Consider the following 18,197-nt stretch of genomic DNA (forward strand, 5'->3'; position numbering starts at 1 on the left):
AAGCCTCCAGACGACTGCAACCTCATGAGATCCCAACCAGAACCACCTGCCTAAACTGCTCTAAATTCATGACTCACAGAAACTGGGCAAGTAGTAAATGTTTATTGCTGTTTTAAGCCTCTAAGTTGAGGTAATTGGCTATGTATTAATATAGTACATAGTATAACTCCTCTTTTACTTTTAAAAAGCATAGGTACACATGCTTCTACAGGCATGGAAAACATCTCAAAGGATACACAAAGGGAGTAACCAGCTCTGACACGGGTAGGTAGGGAGGGGTTATGTTCACTTTTCAGTATATGCTCTTATAGTCTCAGATTTACTTACAAGAACCACTTATTACTTTTATAATTTTAAAAAGTTTATTTTTTAATAAATTTAAGCAAAACAGTGTTAAGAGGGAAAAGCCACAGTAAGTGGCCCTTCCAAAGCCTTCTTGTCCTTCATGTTTTTCTTGACTTTCTCCCACTCTCAAGAGCTGGCTTCGGAATAGGCTGTTCTTTAAATGTTTTCCAGTAGCCCAAATACTGGAGGATTGGTTGTGTTTTTTATTAAAATATTAATTTCACTGAGAACATCAACCCCATGACTAGATTGCTGTAAGGTAGGGATCCTGATTTAATCATTTGCATTTAATGAGGCAATAATGTTGCACTAACTGTGGGATGAACGAATGAACCACTCACACTGCTGCTGGGTGCTGGTGGCTTTCCTCGAGTTTGTGATGGAGCCCGCAGGCTCGGGCTTGGTTTCTGCAGGAGGTGGCCCGGAACTCTGGTTGTGCCTACTTTCTCACCAATAGACAGGCACTGGGAAATATTCCATAGACTGACCAACTGGTAGAGGCAAGGGCAGCTCATACCCAAACCACAGAATTCTTCACTCTCTCCCCCAATAAGGACACTTCCAAAGTGTGGTCTGAGCAATTCCAATTATTTACATTTAAATGAACAACCGTCTCAGTGACATTCTAAGGCATGAATAAAATGGAGCACTTGATCCCTCGGGGTTTGTTTTTTTCTTCAGAATTGGGGGGCGGGGGACATGACAACTAGACACAGGCTTTGACTAGTGTGGAATCAGGAACTTCTCTTTTTAAGACGACATCCAGACTCTGCAGCACAAACCCATAATTCTAATCAAGGAGACGGGGGGCAGCAGTGACAAACTGTACTTTTGGTTTGGTAATACGTTCTTGTCCTCTCAAGGGCCTCCAAAGGGTTAAAGTTACAGGAACAAAGTTGTAATCACTCAACTATGCATACTGATGAGATTAGAGCCACAGGATTTATGAAATCTTGATAACCAGGAAATTAATTACAGATGAAACTCCTGCTGCAAACAACTCTAGTGACACAGGAGGAAAAGCCCAGGGAAACAACCCCAGGCAGGTCAGGTTAGCCTAGCCTGCCCCCCCCCCCCCCCCCCCCCCCCCGCCATGGGACGCAGACCCACATTCACTGTCTAATTAAGAGAGCCCTCGTTCAGTAAATGGGGCCAGTGGAGTGCAAAATAGTCACATTTTCAGATTGTGCAGAAAAATCAGACCACAACAAGACAGCTAACACAAGAGCGAGGACAACCACACCCAGGTCCTACTGTGCTCAGGGCCAGAGTCCCCCCCACCTCCTTGGGGCCTCGTTCAGGTAGACCAGGGTCTGTGAGACCACTCCTCAAAGGCAAAAGAAACAAAAGTGACTTGAAAAGCTTTTGCTTCAGTAAACAAACATTCTTATGGTTCTATTTCTCAAATCATTTCTTTTGCCCTTCGTTATGTCGATTCAAAGACTTGGTCAAAATGAACCAAGAAAACTACCTCTTCTTCAATAGGGTAGTGATTAAAGTATGAATATCCATATGCGGAATACTACCTGGTCATTAAAAATAATGAGGAAGATCCATGTGAACTCATTTAGAAGTCGACATATAAATGCACTTATATGTATTTATATACACATACATATTTATTCTTATTTTAACATATTCATTCTTATTTTAAGAGTATAATATACATATATTTTCTATAAAAAAATTATAAAAATTAGTTCCTGCTGGGAGATGAGAATGAGCATGAGTAGCACAGAAAATTTTTTATTTTATATATTTTTGTTCAGTTTGGTTTTTTTGCTTTTTACCATCAGCATGTATTATAAAAATGACTAATAAAGAATTGGCAAATACCAGAAATATTTTGTCACTGGATCAGCCCATGGACCACCTGCAGGGCCCCTGGGAGCCATTCGTTTCTGTTCCCTTTTACCCTGTATCCACCATCTTTCGCTTTCTCACCTGTACACAGGACAATCCCACATGCCTGCTATTGACTCAAAGCAGAGCAAGCAAAGGAGGCGGACTGCCACTGGCTCTGAAAGGAGCAGCTCTGAAAGGAGATCTCATTAGCTGTCAGACAGTAACAGTCACAATGTCACCTAATGTTTATGGGGCATAAATGCGCCCAACATTTAATCCTAACAACTCCAGGAGAAAGATATGATCATCCTCATGTTACAAGTGAGGAAACTGAGGCACAGAGAAGCATCTTCCCTAAAAACAAAGAAAGGATGGAGTCAGAATTCAGCCCTGCCTGGCAGCTCAGAACCTGCCTTAGCCACTGGGCTCTGCTGCTTCGATACAAATTAAAACAACAGTGAGATTTTTTCCAATCAGATTGGTAAAATTTCAAAAGATTGATGGATCAAGTGTGGGTGAGCCTTTCAGGAAACAGGTGCAAACTTACTTTTTGGTAGAAGTACAAATTACTGAAGGCAATTTGGCAAGAGTTACCAGAATTTAAAATGGGCATCTAACGTTTGATAGCAGACTACTTCCAGGAACTCATCCTGCAGAAATACCCACAAAGATGTCTGCACACAGATGTTCAACGCAGCACTGTTTTAACCGGAGAAAGAGACAACTTCAGGAGCCATAGGTAAGGAAATGACTAAATAGATCACAATATATCCAAAATATTGAATAGTGTGTATCCTTTAAAAATGAAGGTCAACCTACAGATGCAGACATGGAAAGAATCTTAAGACGTAGTTAAATGAAAAACAATCGTCACAGAGCAATATGTACAGTGTGGCCTATTTACATAAAAAATAAGGTGTACGCATCACATTTCTTCTCAGAAGAGTGATGCTGTTGCTTCCCTTCTCCCTCCCCCCTTCCCTCAAAAACAAGAAACAAACCAAAACACACACAATTCAGAAATAAGTTGTAAAAAAAGTCATGTGTTATTTATAAATCAATCATACAAAAAATAATTATTTTAAAAAGTCACAAATACAACAGTTGTATAAAGTCAGCTTGGAGTCAAGTACCTCCTAAATATATTGCAAATCACATCTTTTTTAGTGTTCTTTTCAAACAGATGTGGTTCAAACTCAGTGAAGGCTTCATAGTTTCATACTTGATAACAGGTGAACAAAACTGACAATAAGTAGTCCAACAATAATTTTTTAAAATACTAAATGGTAAATGTTATTCTGAGTTACAAAACAGTCTGTTACTCAGACTACCTGAAGATTTCACTGAAGTCAGTAAAAAGTTACACAAAATTTGTTATTTCCACATTTAAAATCCTCATTGTATTTTCCTTGATGTGTGATAATGATACATACAAAAGCTCAGAGGATTAATAAACAAATAATTGAAAGCCCCAGTAAGTCAACAAACAGATTTCATTACAAGCTGAACATCAAAGAGAAGCAAAGCATTCTGTTTGCTTCTCTTTTCAAAAACTACTACAGCACCTTGTGAAGTGGAAGCAGCACCCAGACCAGTGGTTCTCCACCCGTGGTATGCACGAGCATGCAGGCTCCTAGGCACTGTTCCTAGACTCTGAGCTCTCATTCCTGAGTCTGGCTAACCTGCATTTTTTAACCAGATCCATGATGATTTTGATGAGGGGTCCAAGGACCCCACTGATCATTCACATTCTACTGTTCAATCCTAACTCACTGCCATTGGTTGGAAACCTGACTCTGGGTAGCTCCTTCACCTCTTTAGTTTCCTTATCTGTAAAGTCAGTCAAGTGAACCAATCATCCCTGAGGGCCCTTAAGCCCTAACAAGGCTCTGATTGACCCCAGATGTAAAAGAAATGTAGTTGCAGCTAAGAACTTAGTCTTCATGCCAAGACTAGTTTCTGCAAGTCACTGGGTTTCTGTCTGTTCACCACCTTCAGAAACGTCTGCTTCTATCAGTTCCGTTTCTGGGAACATCTGAGTAGAGGAATTCTGAAACTGACATCTATGTGAATTTGGGGGACTTTCTTCATGCAAACAGGGAAGCTTCCAGCAATCCTGAGAGGTGCTGCAGATACATGCTATGCGGTGGATCCGCTTGGTTAGGAAACAACAGAAACATCCCCATAACACTAAGCAGCCTCCAAATCGTCCTGTAAAACTTCCATGGGAGGAGCTGGAAAACTCAATAGGAGGTTTTCACACTGGTTGAACTTGAAGAGTAAGAGCTGGACTTCCTGGAGAATTTCTTTGACGTGAGAGAGACTTGCATCTGCTTTACTGCACGGACGCTTCGACAAAGGAGAGCGTTCTTCGCATGATCCCTGAAGTCTTTTGAAACAAAGTAATAGACAAAGGGATCGATGCAGCTGTTGAGGGTGGAGAGACAGAGGGCTACGATGTACAGGGCGTAGACGTGGCTCTGGCTCCGGTTTTTAATCAGGAAATAATGCACAACAAGCAGAAGGTTACTAGGAGTGAAGCAGATCAGGTACATGGCCAGGACAGTGACAATAAGTTTGATGGCTCTCTGCTTCTTCTTCCCCGAGTTTTCATCCATGGTCGAAGATCGAAGTGTTTTGATCATCAGCACATAGGCAGAGGCCGTGAGGAGGGCTGGGAACAGAAAGACTCCGATGGCCAGAGATAGGAAATAATTGAACATGTCCCCCACCAACACGTCCTTAGGCAAAACATCATGACAGGTGGTGATGTTCAGGGCTGGAATGTGCATGGTCTGCCTCACGACATACAAGGGGATGGTAACCAGCAAAATCAGCAGCCATATTCCCAGGGAGACACCGATGGCAATGTTTGCCTTCTTCCTGGGGTGCACCATGGGGTTCACGATGGCCCAGTATCTCTGCACGCTGAGACAGGTCATGAAGAGAATGGAACAGTACATGTTGCCGTAGAAAAAGCCAATGAGCACCTTGCAAAGGGATTCCCCGTAAATCCAGTTATTGCCATGTATGTGATAGGCAATCTTCAAAGGGAACCAGATAACAGAGAGGAGGTCTGCCAAGGCCAGACTGGCCATGTAAACCACAGCGGGGTGCCTCTTCCTTGTTCGGAAAAGAAAGACCCACAGGGCCATGCCATTACTTGGCAAACCAACCACAAATACAATTGTGTAGACGATCGGAAGAAAGACAGTAGTTAGTTTTCCTGTGAGGACAGAGGCAGAAAATTCATCCACGGAGAAGCCTGGTTCCACTGTCACTCCTTTCCCAGTGACTTGAGCTGGGCTGGCAACTTTACCAATGAGACTTCTTCCTTTAGAGGTTCTATTGGTTCCTGTACAAGAAAGGCAGGGCAGACAAGGTCATTACAGAAATCAATGTTTCAGCAGTAATGCTGGCTTGTTCAAATAAAAGTACTTCAGATAAAGACAGAAGGAGGAGTACACAAAATGCTTACAAGGGCTTTCTTTGGGCGATGAGATTATTAGGATTCTTGTTGTCTGTTTTTTTTTTTTTTTACAACAAACATTTTTTTTAATTGGAGGGCTGTGTGGAATATAACATTGATTTCTATGAATCCAGCAACAACTGACAGTATTTCAATTTAATTTTACCAAGTGTCCACATTCATTAGTTCCTAATTGTTTTCATAATGGCCATCTCTATCTCACTCTGGCCGCAAGACAGGCTCCAGCCTGGCCCATCAGTCATTCCCTATCTCAAAGTCTGACACAGGGAGATTCCCAGGAGCACAAGGGACATTCTCTCTCCACCTACAAGGACAGCCTCAGCCATGGAGGGATTTCCTTGCTTCTGTGTGGGCCTCCTGGAGACCTTCCCATGGAGGCCAGGGGGCAGGCAAGCCTTCTGGTCTCAAGATCACTGGATGGGTGGGTATACCAATGACAAACCTGTGTTCTGACTTTCAAGCAAGTACCAAGACAAGCTTTAACAACTTATGCTCCCATCCCCATATCACGAACTAAATTTTTGAAACCACAAACAAATGAATGGCATATCACGGGCACGTGTTCAACCATTCATTCAACCACATGTTCACGGACCTGCAGAAGAAAGTGAGGGACAATTTGAGGACACTGAAGGATCTTACTTTAATTCTAGGGAACAGTCAGCCTTCATCGTGCAGAGAAAACAGGGCAAACTGCCAAACAGTATGCCAGGGAGGATGTCAAATCCGCTCATGAGTTTATCTGATCATTTCTCTGCTTGGTCATCTTTTTCCTCTTCTAGCTTTGCACCCATGGTCAGCAGGACCATTCACTTCTCCCAAGGCTTCCCTATTAAGAACTAAATAACAGTGGTCAGCCTGGGTGGAGGATTAGAAGGTGGAGAGAGCAATACTTCACTTTTCACTTAGGGTAGTGGAGTAAAAGGTGGCCCCCAAAAGAGATGTCCATGTCCTAATCCCTAGAATCTGTGATCATTACTTTATTTACAAAAGGCTCTTTGTAGATATAATTAAGGATCTTGAGATGAGATCATCACCCTGGATTATCCAGGTGGGCCCTAAATCCAATGACAAGTGTCTCTGTCAGAGAAGGGCAGAGGGAGATTTGACGGTGACAGAAGAGAAGACAGAGAGGAGAAAGCAATATGAAAATGGAGGCAGAGATTGGAGTAATGCCAAGGGACGCCAAGAAATGCCAACAGCCACCAGAAGCTGAAGGAGGCGAGGAACGGATTCTCCCCTTGAGTCTTCAGAGGTGCCCACACCTCAATTTCAGATTTCTGGCCTCCAGAACTGTGAGAGAATAAATTTCTGTTTTAAACTACCAGTTTGTGGCAATTTGTTATGGCACAAGAAACTAATACATTTAGGATAGACTTATCTCTTGTTCTAATTTCTTTAAAAATTTTTTTAAAAGAACATAAATTATTTTTAAATAAAAATAATATTCCTACATATTACCATGTTCTTCAAATACAAGACTATAACCTGTAGTAAGAAACATATTCTTGGGCTGGCCCCGTGGCTTAGCGGTTAAGTGCTTGTGCTCTGCTGCTGGCGGCCCGGGTTCGGATCCCGGGCGTGCACCGACACACCGCTTCTCTGTCCATGCTGAGGCCGTGTCCCACATACAGCAACTAGAAGGATGTGCAGCTATGACATACAACTATCTACTAGGACTTTGAGGGGAAAAATAAATAAATAAATAAAATTGTTAAAAAAAAAAAAAGATAGCATTTAAAAAAAAAAAGAAACATATTCTTTATGGCAACCGAGTTCCAATACATATCTATATCTCCATAATGGAAAAAAAAGTTTCACAAAATAATTATTACCCTTTTATGCAGGGTATACTCTGATACTGCCTATTGTATTCTATTCCATTCTTATAAAAAGCCAGTCACTACCCTGTCATTGATTTCGTGACCCACTTAGTGTTTTTCAAAACCAGTTAGAAGAGTGACCAGTTTTGCAGCACCGCAAGAGAACAGCAGCAACGCATTTACAGACAGGTGATATGTCTGTGGGACTCGCCCCAGGCACCCAAATGGCAGGGGTTCCTGTATGAGAGTCTTGGTTTCTTCAATTCCAGGACTGTGTCATAATTCCCTCCTAGTCGCCACAGCCCCTGGCGTAGCCCTGGACGTGGAGCAGGGGCTCACCACACCTGCGATGGATTGCAAAGCTCAGCCAGCCACCCCAAGGAAGGAAAGAAATGAGGGACAGCTCTCCTGCCTGTTTCCGTAGGGCCCTGGCCTGGCCCAGGTGGTAGAACACCACACGAGACAGCAGCAGGGGTTACGGGAGCACAGCTGCACAAAACAAACCCACCGGAAACACCTACAGCGCCAGCTCTCAGGAAGGGCTCCTACCACGTGTCCGGCCCTGCTTCAACCCTTTACCCTGTTAACCTATTCCACTCCCACAACAACCTCATCGGGAAGGTACTATTATGAGATCCTCTTTTTACAGATGCATAAACTGAAGCACAAAGAAACGGAGTAACTTTCCCCAGGCTAAACGGTCAGTGGGTGGAGAGTCAGGATTCAACCCCACCTAGTCCACTTCTAGAAGCCATGGTTCTGAACAGCCACACGGCACCCGAGGCCCTGCCCTGAGGTCACCTGCTGGAATCCATCGAGACCAGCTGAGCCTGCGCTGACCGCACACTACATGTTTTCTCAAACAGAAATTTCTAAACGTAAAATTTTACCATTTTAAAAACCATCCTCTGCAAATTAGCCCCTCCTCCAATAATTTATATATTTACTTGAAATACATAATTCTGAAGACTGTTCACAGCTCGCCCGGGGGCGGGGGTGGCAGGGCTGCGAACCGAAGAGTGGAGGGTGGCCTGCGGAGCTCCGCATGCAAAGAGCTGGACACCCGCCCCAGACACAGCCCACCAGACACCGATTCAAGAGTCAGCCTGCGTTTCTGCAGGATGCAGAGCCACCAGGATTTTAGAGTTACTACAAGGAAAACTCAATTTTTTCCCACAGTACAAAAAAAAAGTTATATAACTTTATAAAAAGATGAAAATCTAGGCATTGTTTGTCCACAGCTACTAACATCACAAAACATGACGACCAGACATTATGCGCCTCGTAAGAAGAGCCTGTGAAGTAACCTTGGAAAAAATAAAAACAAAACAAACAGACAAACAAAATAACCTGAATCTGACCAAGCACCTGGATCCAACTGCCAAATTAATGGAAATAACGGGGACCATGGGACATCTTAACACCACAAAAACGAGGCCAACAAAATCCAGACTGTGGAGACTGCTGCAGGATAAAGGACCTGGTTTCCTCAAAATATAAATTACAAGGCAAAAAAATAAGCAAGAGGCGAGGAGGAGGGACTCATAAATTAAAAGATTTAAATACATTATCTACCTTATGTAATGGGTGGACTGCAAACAAACTATTAAACTAACGTTTATGACATTTAAGAGACAATTAGAAATTTGAACAGACTATTTTATATGAAGAAATTATTGTTAGCGGTTAAGTGGTTATGTTTAAAAAAAGAAATCCTCATCTTTTATGAATACATACTGAAATATTTTAAGATGAAATTGTATCTGGATTTATTTCAAAATCACACAGGGATTGGAACTCAGAAACACTGCTGGTGGGAATGTAAAATGGTGCCGTCACTGTGGGAAAAAAATCTGGCAGTTCCTCAAACGGTTAAACAGAGCTGCCACACAACCCAGCAAGTACACTCCTAAGTATATACTCAAGAGACAAATGAAAACATGTGTCCACACAAAAACTCCTAGCAGCATTATTCATAAGAGCCTCAAAGTGGAAATAACCCAAATTTCCATCAACTGATGAATGGATAAACAAAATGTGGTATATGTACAAAATGGAATATTATTTGGCAATAAAAGGAAATGAAGTACTGATACATGCTACAACATGGATGAACCTGGAAAGATTATGCTAAGTAAAAGAAGCCAGTCACAAAGGGACACGTATTGTATGATTCCATTTATATTAAATATTCTGATTAGGCAAATCCATAGACAAAAAGTAGATTCGTGGCTGCCAGGAGCTGGGGAATGGGGAGATTGGGGGTGATGGCTAAGGGGTGGGTGGGGTGTTCTTTTAGGGTAATGAAAATGTTCTAAAGCTGATTGTGGTGATGGATACACAACTCTGAATATTCTAAAAGTTATTGAAGTGTGGTATGCAAATTATATCTTAATAAAGCTGTCAAAGAATAACACAGGGAGGAGGGCAGGAATAGGCTGGGTCTAATTATTGAAGCTGTGCGAGGGGTATATGGGATTCACTATAATATTCTACTTTCATTTGTTTAAAATTTTCCATAAAAATAAGCACATACCAGGTCCGAACAGTTCATGTAAAGAGAAATCAAAACCTGTTTTAAATAAGACTACTAAAATAAAAAAGAAGAAGAAAAAAAAGAAAAAAAGAGCAAGAAATACTAAAGAAAAAAAAAAGAGAGAGAAAGAGAGAAAGAAAAATTTCCTGAGAATATTCCAACATACAATCTTGAATGGTCTCCGTCAAAAATACTGTTCACGTTCACTGTGTCCATTGCACAAGCAGCACGCTGCTTATGTTTTAAGATACACAGTGGTAAAGGTCTAGACGCTGCTCAAAGGTCCCTGAAGCCCCTTCAGCAGAGCGCATAGACTTTTACCCCTACAGTGTCCTATACCATTCACCAAACTCACAGAGCTCGTCTAGGACTAATGCTATCCCAGCTCCCAACTGTATAACCCATCTGCAAACCAGGTAACATCATTTCTATTTCACAGGGTGGGGAAGAAATTAAAGGCACATATGAAGTTTAAACACATATAAAGTATCTGGCTACAAAAGCATCCCCATTTGGGGGCAGTAATCAATACTGCCCAACTACGAAAGAATACACACACCCACAGATGCTCAAGGCACCACCCCTCAGCCCAATTACAAACAGGAAACAAGCACTGTTCCCCAGGCCCCTTTCCTAACTTACCCCATCCCCAGCACGGTCCCTACCATTCACAGTAGACACTACACTATTCAAAAAATATCGAAATGGAAAGATAGTGACAACATGCTGTCAATTGAAAGAGCAACTGGCAGAACAATATGCTTCCATCTGTATAATAAAATGGTAATATAATTTACTTGCAAAATCTGATGTTCAGCAAGATTCCCACCAAACTATAAACAATAGTCATCTCTGTGGAGTAGAATGGGTGGGGAGTGGTGAACTTTCTTTTTTTACTTCACACCCCTCTATAGTGTTTGGATTTCTTTTTCAAAGGAGTGTAAATTGGTACAATCTTTTTGGAGGACAATTTGGCAAAATATATCAAAATTTAAAGTGTGCTTGCCCTATGACCTAGCAATTTACTTCTAGGAATTTTTCCTGCACGTATACTAGCTAAAGTGCACAAAAATACCGTGCAAGAAAACTTACTGGAACATTGTTTATCATGGTAAAACAATACTAGTCTCAACATCCACCAAAAAGGAGACTAGCTCAATAACTTAGGACATTTATACGATGAATAATATCCCCCCATGGAGAGATTTCTATACACTGACCATGAATAGATTTATTATGTAAAAAAAATGAATTGTAAACAATGTGTACCATATGGTCCTTCTATTGTTATAAAATATATATTTGTGCAGAGAGGTCTGTTGAGAGTGGAGGGGGCAGAGAATGGGGAATTTCATTTTTTTAGACCCTTCTAATTGGTACAGTTTTGGAAAAAAATGCATGTAAAACTTTTAATTTTAAAAACACTACTTGTCCTTTGTTATTTTAAGTATCCTGCGGCCAGCGAAGCCCACCAACCACAGTACAGAGCCAAGCATTTTCTTTGTGTTAACTGTCTACTGGTACCCTCTTCCCTGCTCTCCCCACACCCCCAGTTTTTGTTTGCTCCTGACCTCTGGGAGCCCAGACTGAAAAATAAAGAGCTTCAGTTGCAGGTTCCCCTCCCTAGGTACACTTTAGTCATTTTCACGTGATCTTTCAGGATGAACTGTTTTCCTCTCAACACTTGCCCAGCTAATAAAACCATAAGAAAGTCAAACACAGACTTCACTAAAACATCACCAACAAGATTAATCAGTAACTACAGGGCAAGCTAGGGGACCGAACACAAACCAGAAGTCTCATCTTCATGTTCATTACAGTGTTCTCTCTTAACACAAAACATTGGAAATACCCCTTGTGTCTATCAACAGAGGACCAATTTAAAAATTATGATTTGGGGCAGGCCCCAAATAGTGGTTAAGTTCGCATGCTCCACTTCGGCGGCCCAGGGTTTGCCAGTTCAGATCCTGGGCACAGACCTACTCACTGCTCATCAAGCCATGTTGAGGTGGCGTCCCACACAGAAGAGCTGGAAAGACCCACAACTAGGATACACAACTATGCACTGGGGCTTTGGTGGGGAGGGATTTTCTTTAAATAAATAAATAAATTTTAAAAATTATGATACATCCTCCTATAACATACTTTAGAGTCATTAAAGATGTTTTATATTTACTGACGTTTATATAATTCCAAACTTGTACAAAAAGATTTTCTATATTTTTCAGTACATATTTTATGCATGGATATATGAAAGCATGGGAAAGAATATAGAACAAAATGTTAGCAGTGGTTACTTTGGGAACTGAGGTGATTTAATTAAATTTCCCCCCACTTTTTGGCTCATTTTTCCTCTTCAGTCAACACACATTACTTGTATAATTAAAAATCAATTATAAAGAGAAGTTTCAGTCTCCAAAAGAAAAATGGAATTACTGCATTATAGGGGACCTCCCAGGCTGATGACACGGTAGAAAACAGTAAGTGCCTGAAACAAGCCGACTGAAGGGCCAAACAGCCATCCACCTGCCAGGTCACTGGGCAAGTCCCCTCACTTCATTCTTTATCTGGTATTTACCAAGGTCCTTTAGATAATGAGATTGTGCTGGACCATGGTGATGGAGAAGATGCTAGAGTCCCCGGCCTCCCAGAATATATGATCCAGTGGCGAGACAGATTAAACATATTTACACAAATAATTATCAATTACTGTTGTGATGGGAAGGAAAGCAGGGGCCTGACGGGGTGTTTTCCTTGCCCCCCATCAATTCAATGGCCCTGTCTGTAAAACGAGAAGGTGGTACTCCAGGCTGAGGTCCCTGCCATGAGGCAGTCTTCTGGGGTGAGACCTTTGGGAAGAAAATCAAACCTAATATCTGCCCTGTGGCAAACTGAGGAGCAGGCCTGCGAGTCAGGCTGAAAGCGAATGAGGAAACGGGTGCCGAGGGGCAGAGAAACTCTGGTGATGCTGTATTTCTTAATCAAAACCAACCTAGTTTCAACTTGGGAGGAAGCTCCATCTACCGAATGTCTCACCATTACTTAGCTTACCCTTTAGCAAAGTTAACTGCAAAGGAATAGAAGTCTGAAGGAAAAAAAAAACAAAAACAAGCTACAATATTAAATAGCTCTGGTTAACAAGTAATTTGATTTTTTTGCTGTTAAATCAAGTTCACCTTATACTCCCCTGCCTCTCGCTTTGTAAACAAGAACAAGCCAAACACTCAGGGGCAGCTTCCCATAGGAACTGTGTGAATCATAAAAGCGTTCAATCACCTACATTCACATGTTTTTAAAAAATGTTTGCATATACTAAGTTTTGCTCCTGAATTTTAAGTTTCCAACTTTAAAAGACAAAGGCAAACGGAGAAGTGTTCATCACGGTTTCAATACTTCCCCGAAATAAATGCCTTTCCTGTTGCTGATCAATAAAATGTATACAGTGGGCAGTTTTCAAGTATACAGCATAACATCCTATTCCATAACTCCGGGGGGAAAAGAATCATACTCTTCAATCCAACTCAAATTCACAGTGATCTGGTCTTTTTAAAATGTCTTCATGAAGAGGATAAAAGTGAGAAACTGCCTTTTCCAGCAGGTCTGCAAATTTCGCAGGGAAATTAAAGCCTCCCTTATAAGGCCACCCTGGCTGCCCGAAACCGCGGGGCGTCCGTTAGCATCACAGAAGCTTGACCTCAGGCCAAACCTCCCCCACGCCCTCAGAGGCCTGCTCAGGCCGGGAGATTCCACCCCCAGCAGGACAAGTTGGAGCGCACCCGGGGCAGCCGCCCGCGGATCCGGCCGCCGCGCACAAGCTGGCACCGGCGCACCGCCCGGACGGCTCCCGCGCTGTTCCGTGCCCGGGGCTGACAGCCTCCGGCCTGCAGCCCTGAGGGGCCGCCAGTGCACGCTGCGTGTGCCACGGAAGGACCCGGAGGCCCAGGCCGTAAGGTCACCTGGTCGAATACGAGGCAGGGTCCAAGAAGTTCCATTCGTAAACCCGCGTGACGCCCAACTGGCCTAAAACTCGAGGCTGAGGGCACGTCACCCCGAGAAGCCAGCGGGGGCCGGCCCCGACTTCACACCCGGGCCGTCCACGGCGCCCGAGGAGCTGCCGGGCCCGGGCGGGTCTCGAACGCCGTGGGCCGACCCCAAAGAGGGGGCTCCGCAGGTTGAAAGGGTTGCAAAAAGCGAGATAGAAGGTTCCAGGCCGCGGGCTCCCCCCCACTCCACCCCGCCCTGAGCCATCACCACGCTAACTGCAGGGGTCCCACGGGGCCAGCCTGGAGGAGGTCGCCGGGGTGCGCGAAAAGCTCCTAATGACTTAGTGTTTGCAAAGAAGCCACCCCCAGGGAGGAGGCTGAGCCCTCCGGGAACCCGCGAGCTCTCCGTTCCCTCCTCTTCCTCCCCGCCGACTTCAGCCTCCCCGGTTGTCCCAGCTGGTGCTCTCCGGGCGCAGGATCCCCCCATCAAAGCCACCGAGCGGAGGCTGCGGGACGCGGCGAGGCGGCGGCGGCGGCGGCAGCAGGACACCCTTCGCGCACCTGCCCCGCTTCCACCACCTGCCCATGGCGCCCGGGACCCCGCTCCCTAGCGGCACGAGCCCCCCTCGGCCAAGTCTCTCACCTGGGATGGTGCGACTGCAGGAGGCGGAGGCCGCCAGCAGGATGGCCCCCCCCAGCAGCCACGCCGCGCTCGGACGTCGCATCCTTCCAGCAGCCCCGACGCCCGGCGGGCGCGCAGTTCGCTGCCACCGATTCGAAACTCAGAGCCCGCTCGCCGCGCGGAGAGAAAGCCACCTTCCACCTGCCCCTAATGGGAGCCTCTGCGCTCGCCTCCCCAGGGCCGGAGAAGTTTCAGCGAAACCAGAGCCGCTCGACGCACCTGCGCGAGGCCACGCCCCGGGGCCGCCGCGCCGCGAGGCCACGCCCCCGCACAGCGGGCGCCGGGCCGCACCCGCGGCCACCGGGCTGGGCGCCCCGACCTCCGCACCCCTGCTCCGCGCTCGGGTGCCGAGCTGCGTCCGCCAGGCTGCCGGACCCGCCCGAGGGCGGGCTTGGGCGGGTGAAGTGGCTGTGTTGGAATGCAAATGGCAGGAGCGCTCGCATCGCGGGGTCATCCTGGCCTGGGCAACGCCTAGAACTACCTTTAACCTTTCGTTGATCCAGGGGAGCCAGTATCGTCCATCTCCCTCGCTCCCCTTTCCTACATGGCCAAAAGCCAGACTCGAGCTCACTGCACTTGTTGTAGCTGATAGAGGCTTCCCAGTGTGGTGGGCACTGTCGGATGAGGGGGCAGTTTCTAATCTGTTGGGGCAGATGGACGGCTGCGGACACCAACGGTGGGGAGCAGGAAGGGGTCCCGGCGGGAGGGGTCAGGGATCTGGGGTTAGGTTTCCAACTGTGCTAACTAGCTGTGACCTCGAACAAACCTCTCCACCCCCTTCTAGGCCCATTTCCTCGTCTGTGAGGTGCAGGGCAGAAAACAGTTGGAACAGCTACTTTAAGTGCCATGTGCTAACGATTTAGGAGCACTGTCTAGTTTAATCCCGACGCACAATATGTGTGATTATTATTCCCATTTTACAGAGGAGGAAATGGAGCTTAGGTTGGATAAATTGCCGACAGTTACTCAGTTTATAGATACAGTTTGTAAACCTCCATCACATTTAAACTGTAGTCTATGACTGCCACTTTCTTCTATTAATCACTGCGCTGCAAATGCTTCCACCGGGGTCTCTTCCGCATGGGGACCCCTAGCCTAAAGAAATACACAAGCAGATAGAGGGGGTGGGGAGAGGAGTGAGGGACTGGGGAGGGTGCACAAGGGCCTTCATCATATTGGTAATGTCTTACTTTTTACTTGCTTTGAAAAGGTAAAATAAAGTTTACTGTTATCCACTTAAACTATTGGGCAGCGGAGGAGCAGAAAAGAGAAAGGCAAGCGTTGTCTTCAGATATTTGAAGGATTAGCATGTAGAAGAGGATTAGATGCTTTCTGAGTAGCTCCAGAGCAGAAACAGGTGGAAGCCACAGTGGGAGGCTGATTTTGGCTCAGTGTAGAAAGAGATTTCTAACTGGGGAAGCTGAGGTCCACACGGCTGCACGGCTTGCCACCAAGGACCAGGGCATGGGTCCAGCATGTTGGAGAGGGATTTCCCTTCCAGGCTTAGGGGCCAGACTGGGTGAGTCCAGATAACCTCTTGAGGGGCTTGAGCCCTGAGAGTCCATGATTCTTCCCAGAAGACCTGAGTTTGGTGAGTCAGTTGCCAGTGACCATCATTAATTTTTGAACAACCATAAACTGAACAGCCACAATCTTGGGCCTGTGAGTTTCTAGGATGGAGCCTACATCTGGTAAAGGCCCTGTGTCCTCTGTATGACCTCTTGCTGAACCCACCATGGGGCCAATTAACAGAACTAATGTGGGTTCCAGATAATTCAGGCAGACAAAATTGTATAAAATGTCATGTTAGCCAGTTGTTTCAACCATATCCCCAATCATTTCCCCAAAGTTACCTAAGTGGACGGCTAGCATTATGCCTCTTCCCTCTGCCCTGACAGAGGAGCTCACAGAGCAGGGAAATAAATGGTTGAAAAGGAAGAGAAGCAAATGGCCCTGAACACGCCATGAGAATGGAATAATTTCTCCCTGCCTAAGAGGAATGGCCTGCCTCCCAACACACACAGACAAGAATGGCCAGGGGAAACTGTCCGGTGAATGAGACAATTCTCTTCAATGGCTGCCTTTCAGTAGGCCCATCTCTTAGGAACCTCTCATTGCCGTGTCTCCAGTGAGTTCTTTTGGGAATGTGGAAAGAGCTTAGCCTTTGAAACCATGTAACCCTGTGGGCAAATTCTGGCTTCTCCTCTGGCTAACATCTGTGTGACCTTGGACAAATTACCTACCCTTTCTAAGGTTTAGGTTCCTTACCTATAAAATGGAGTTAATTATTGTTAGGTTAAAGTTGTCTGAGGATAAAGTAAATTGTGACTGTGTTTGATGCACGATAGAAGTTCAACAAACATTCTATTTGTTTCCTTCCTTTCTCTCAGGAGTCTTCACGACCTGCACTCCAGCTCTCAGGATGCTGCCTCCCAGGCCACACGCCTCAGCCTATGCCCAGGAAAAGCTGGCTTCTAGAAGCAGCTCTGGGGACTGCCTCATCCTATTGTATGACAGTTCTCCTGATGGGGATCAGGTCACTCCTGAGGGTCCCTCACTAGGGAAGATACTCAATCCCTATGATGTCCCTTCGATCTTCCTAAGCCTCCATTTCATCATCTGTGACCTATTATTACGACGTCTACAATCTGGGGATGATGATATGGTCATACCTTTCTTGGAGGGTGGTTGTGAAGATTCAGGTTGCTAAATGCCCGTGAAGACTTCTTAGCACAGTTCTTGGTATCTGGTAGGCACTCAAGCAATGGTGGCTCCTATAGAATGACTGCCCCAATGACTCTTCCTCTTCTCAGAGAAGAATGCATCAAGTCCAGCTGTTTTCCACTTTAATTTTTCACTGGTATCCTATGGAAATATGTCCTGAATCATCAGAATTTCCAAGAAAATATTTTATTGAACAATGCTGTGAGTTCATTACCTCAAGAATGTGATTGCTCCCAGCAGCCTGACTAAATGAACTACATTCATCTGAGTCAGTTGGCAGAAGTTTTCCTGTGACAGTATTTGTTCTTTAGATATTGATGACTCCTTTGCCCTGAAGGCCTTGGGGTGTTGTCTGGCTCTGTGAACAGTACAGCAAAATGACCCCTGGGCAATTCCAAACAGCCTGGCTCTGGGAATTGAGAACTTTGTCAGTTTCCCACCTTCTACAAGTCTAAGGAAAATACAGTTGGAACTGGGGAGGCCAGACACTGAGGGAAAAGTCATTTCATTCAATCAATTCTACAATCATTTATCAAACTCATCAAACTCTTCCTGGAGAAACAAAGACACAGTTCCTGCACTCTTGGGTCCTAGTCAAATACAGAGGGAGGAAAAGTTACATTCGTTCAGTCACTCATTCATTGTGCTATCACGTGGTGAATCCTTTGGTCAATTCTCAGTCTTCATGTTATTCAACCTGACAGTGAAATTTGACACAACTGATCTCTCCCTCCTTGAATGCTGTGTTCACTTGGCCCCCAGGACCACT

The 18,197-nt window shown here is 44.9% G+C and overlaps 1 protein-coding gene across 1 annotated transcript; it reads right to left on the reverse strand.

The window, feature by feature from the left end:
- Positions 1–3,213: 3,213 nt before the first annotated feature.
- On the reverse strand, positions 3,214–14,919 carry F2RL1 (F2R like trypsin receptor 1). Its single transcript, XM_004420441.3, has 2 exons — positions 14,666–14,919; positions 3,214–5,545 (listed from the first exon to the last, which is right to left on the reverse strand). The coding sequence occupies exons 1-2, from the start codon at positions 14,745–14,747 to the stop codon at positions 4,434–4,436; spliced, it is 1,194 nt and encodes a 397-aa protein (XP_004420498.1). The 5' UTR covers positions 14,748–14,919; the 3' UTR covers positions 3,214–4,433.
- Positions 14,920–18,197: the final 3,278 nt, after the last annotated feature.

Source organism: Ceratotherium simum, chromosome 4, assembly GCF_057802395.1.
Source record: "Ceratotherium simum simum isolate JZ-2026a chromosome 4, ASM5780239v1, whole genome shotgun sequence".
NCBI classification, from domain to species: Eukaryota; Metazoa; Chordata; class Mammalia; order Perissodactyla; family Rhinocerotidae; genus Ceratotherium; species Ceratotherium simum.

Excerpts from the sequence above, each read along its gene's own strand:
- F2RL1 (XM_004420441.3), bottom strand. The coding sequence starts at position 14,747 with ATGCGACGTCCGAGCGCGGCGTGGCTGCTGGGGGGGGCCATCCTGCTG. Across the intron at positions 5,546-14,665 it reads CTGCAGTCGCACCATCCCAG|GAACCAATAGAACCTCTAAA; the intron begins GTGAGAGACTTG and ends TTTCTTGTACAG.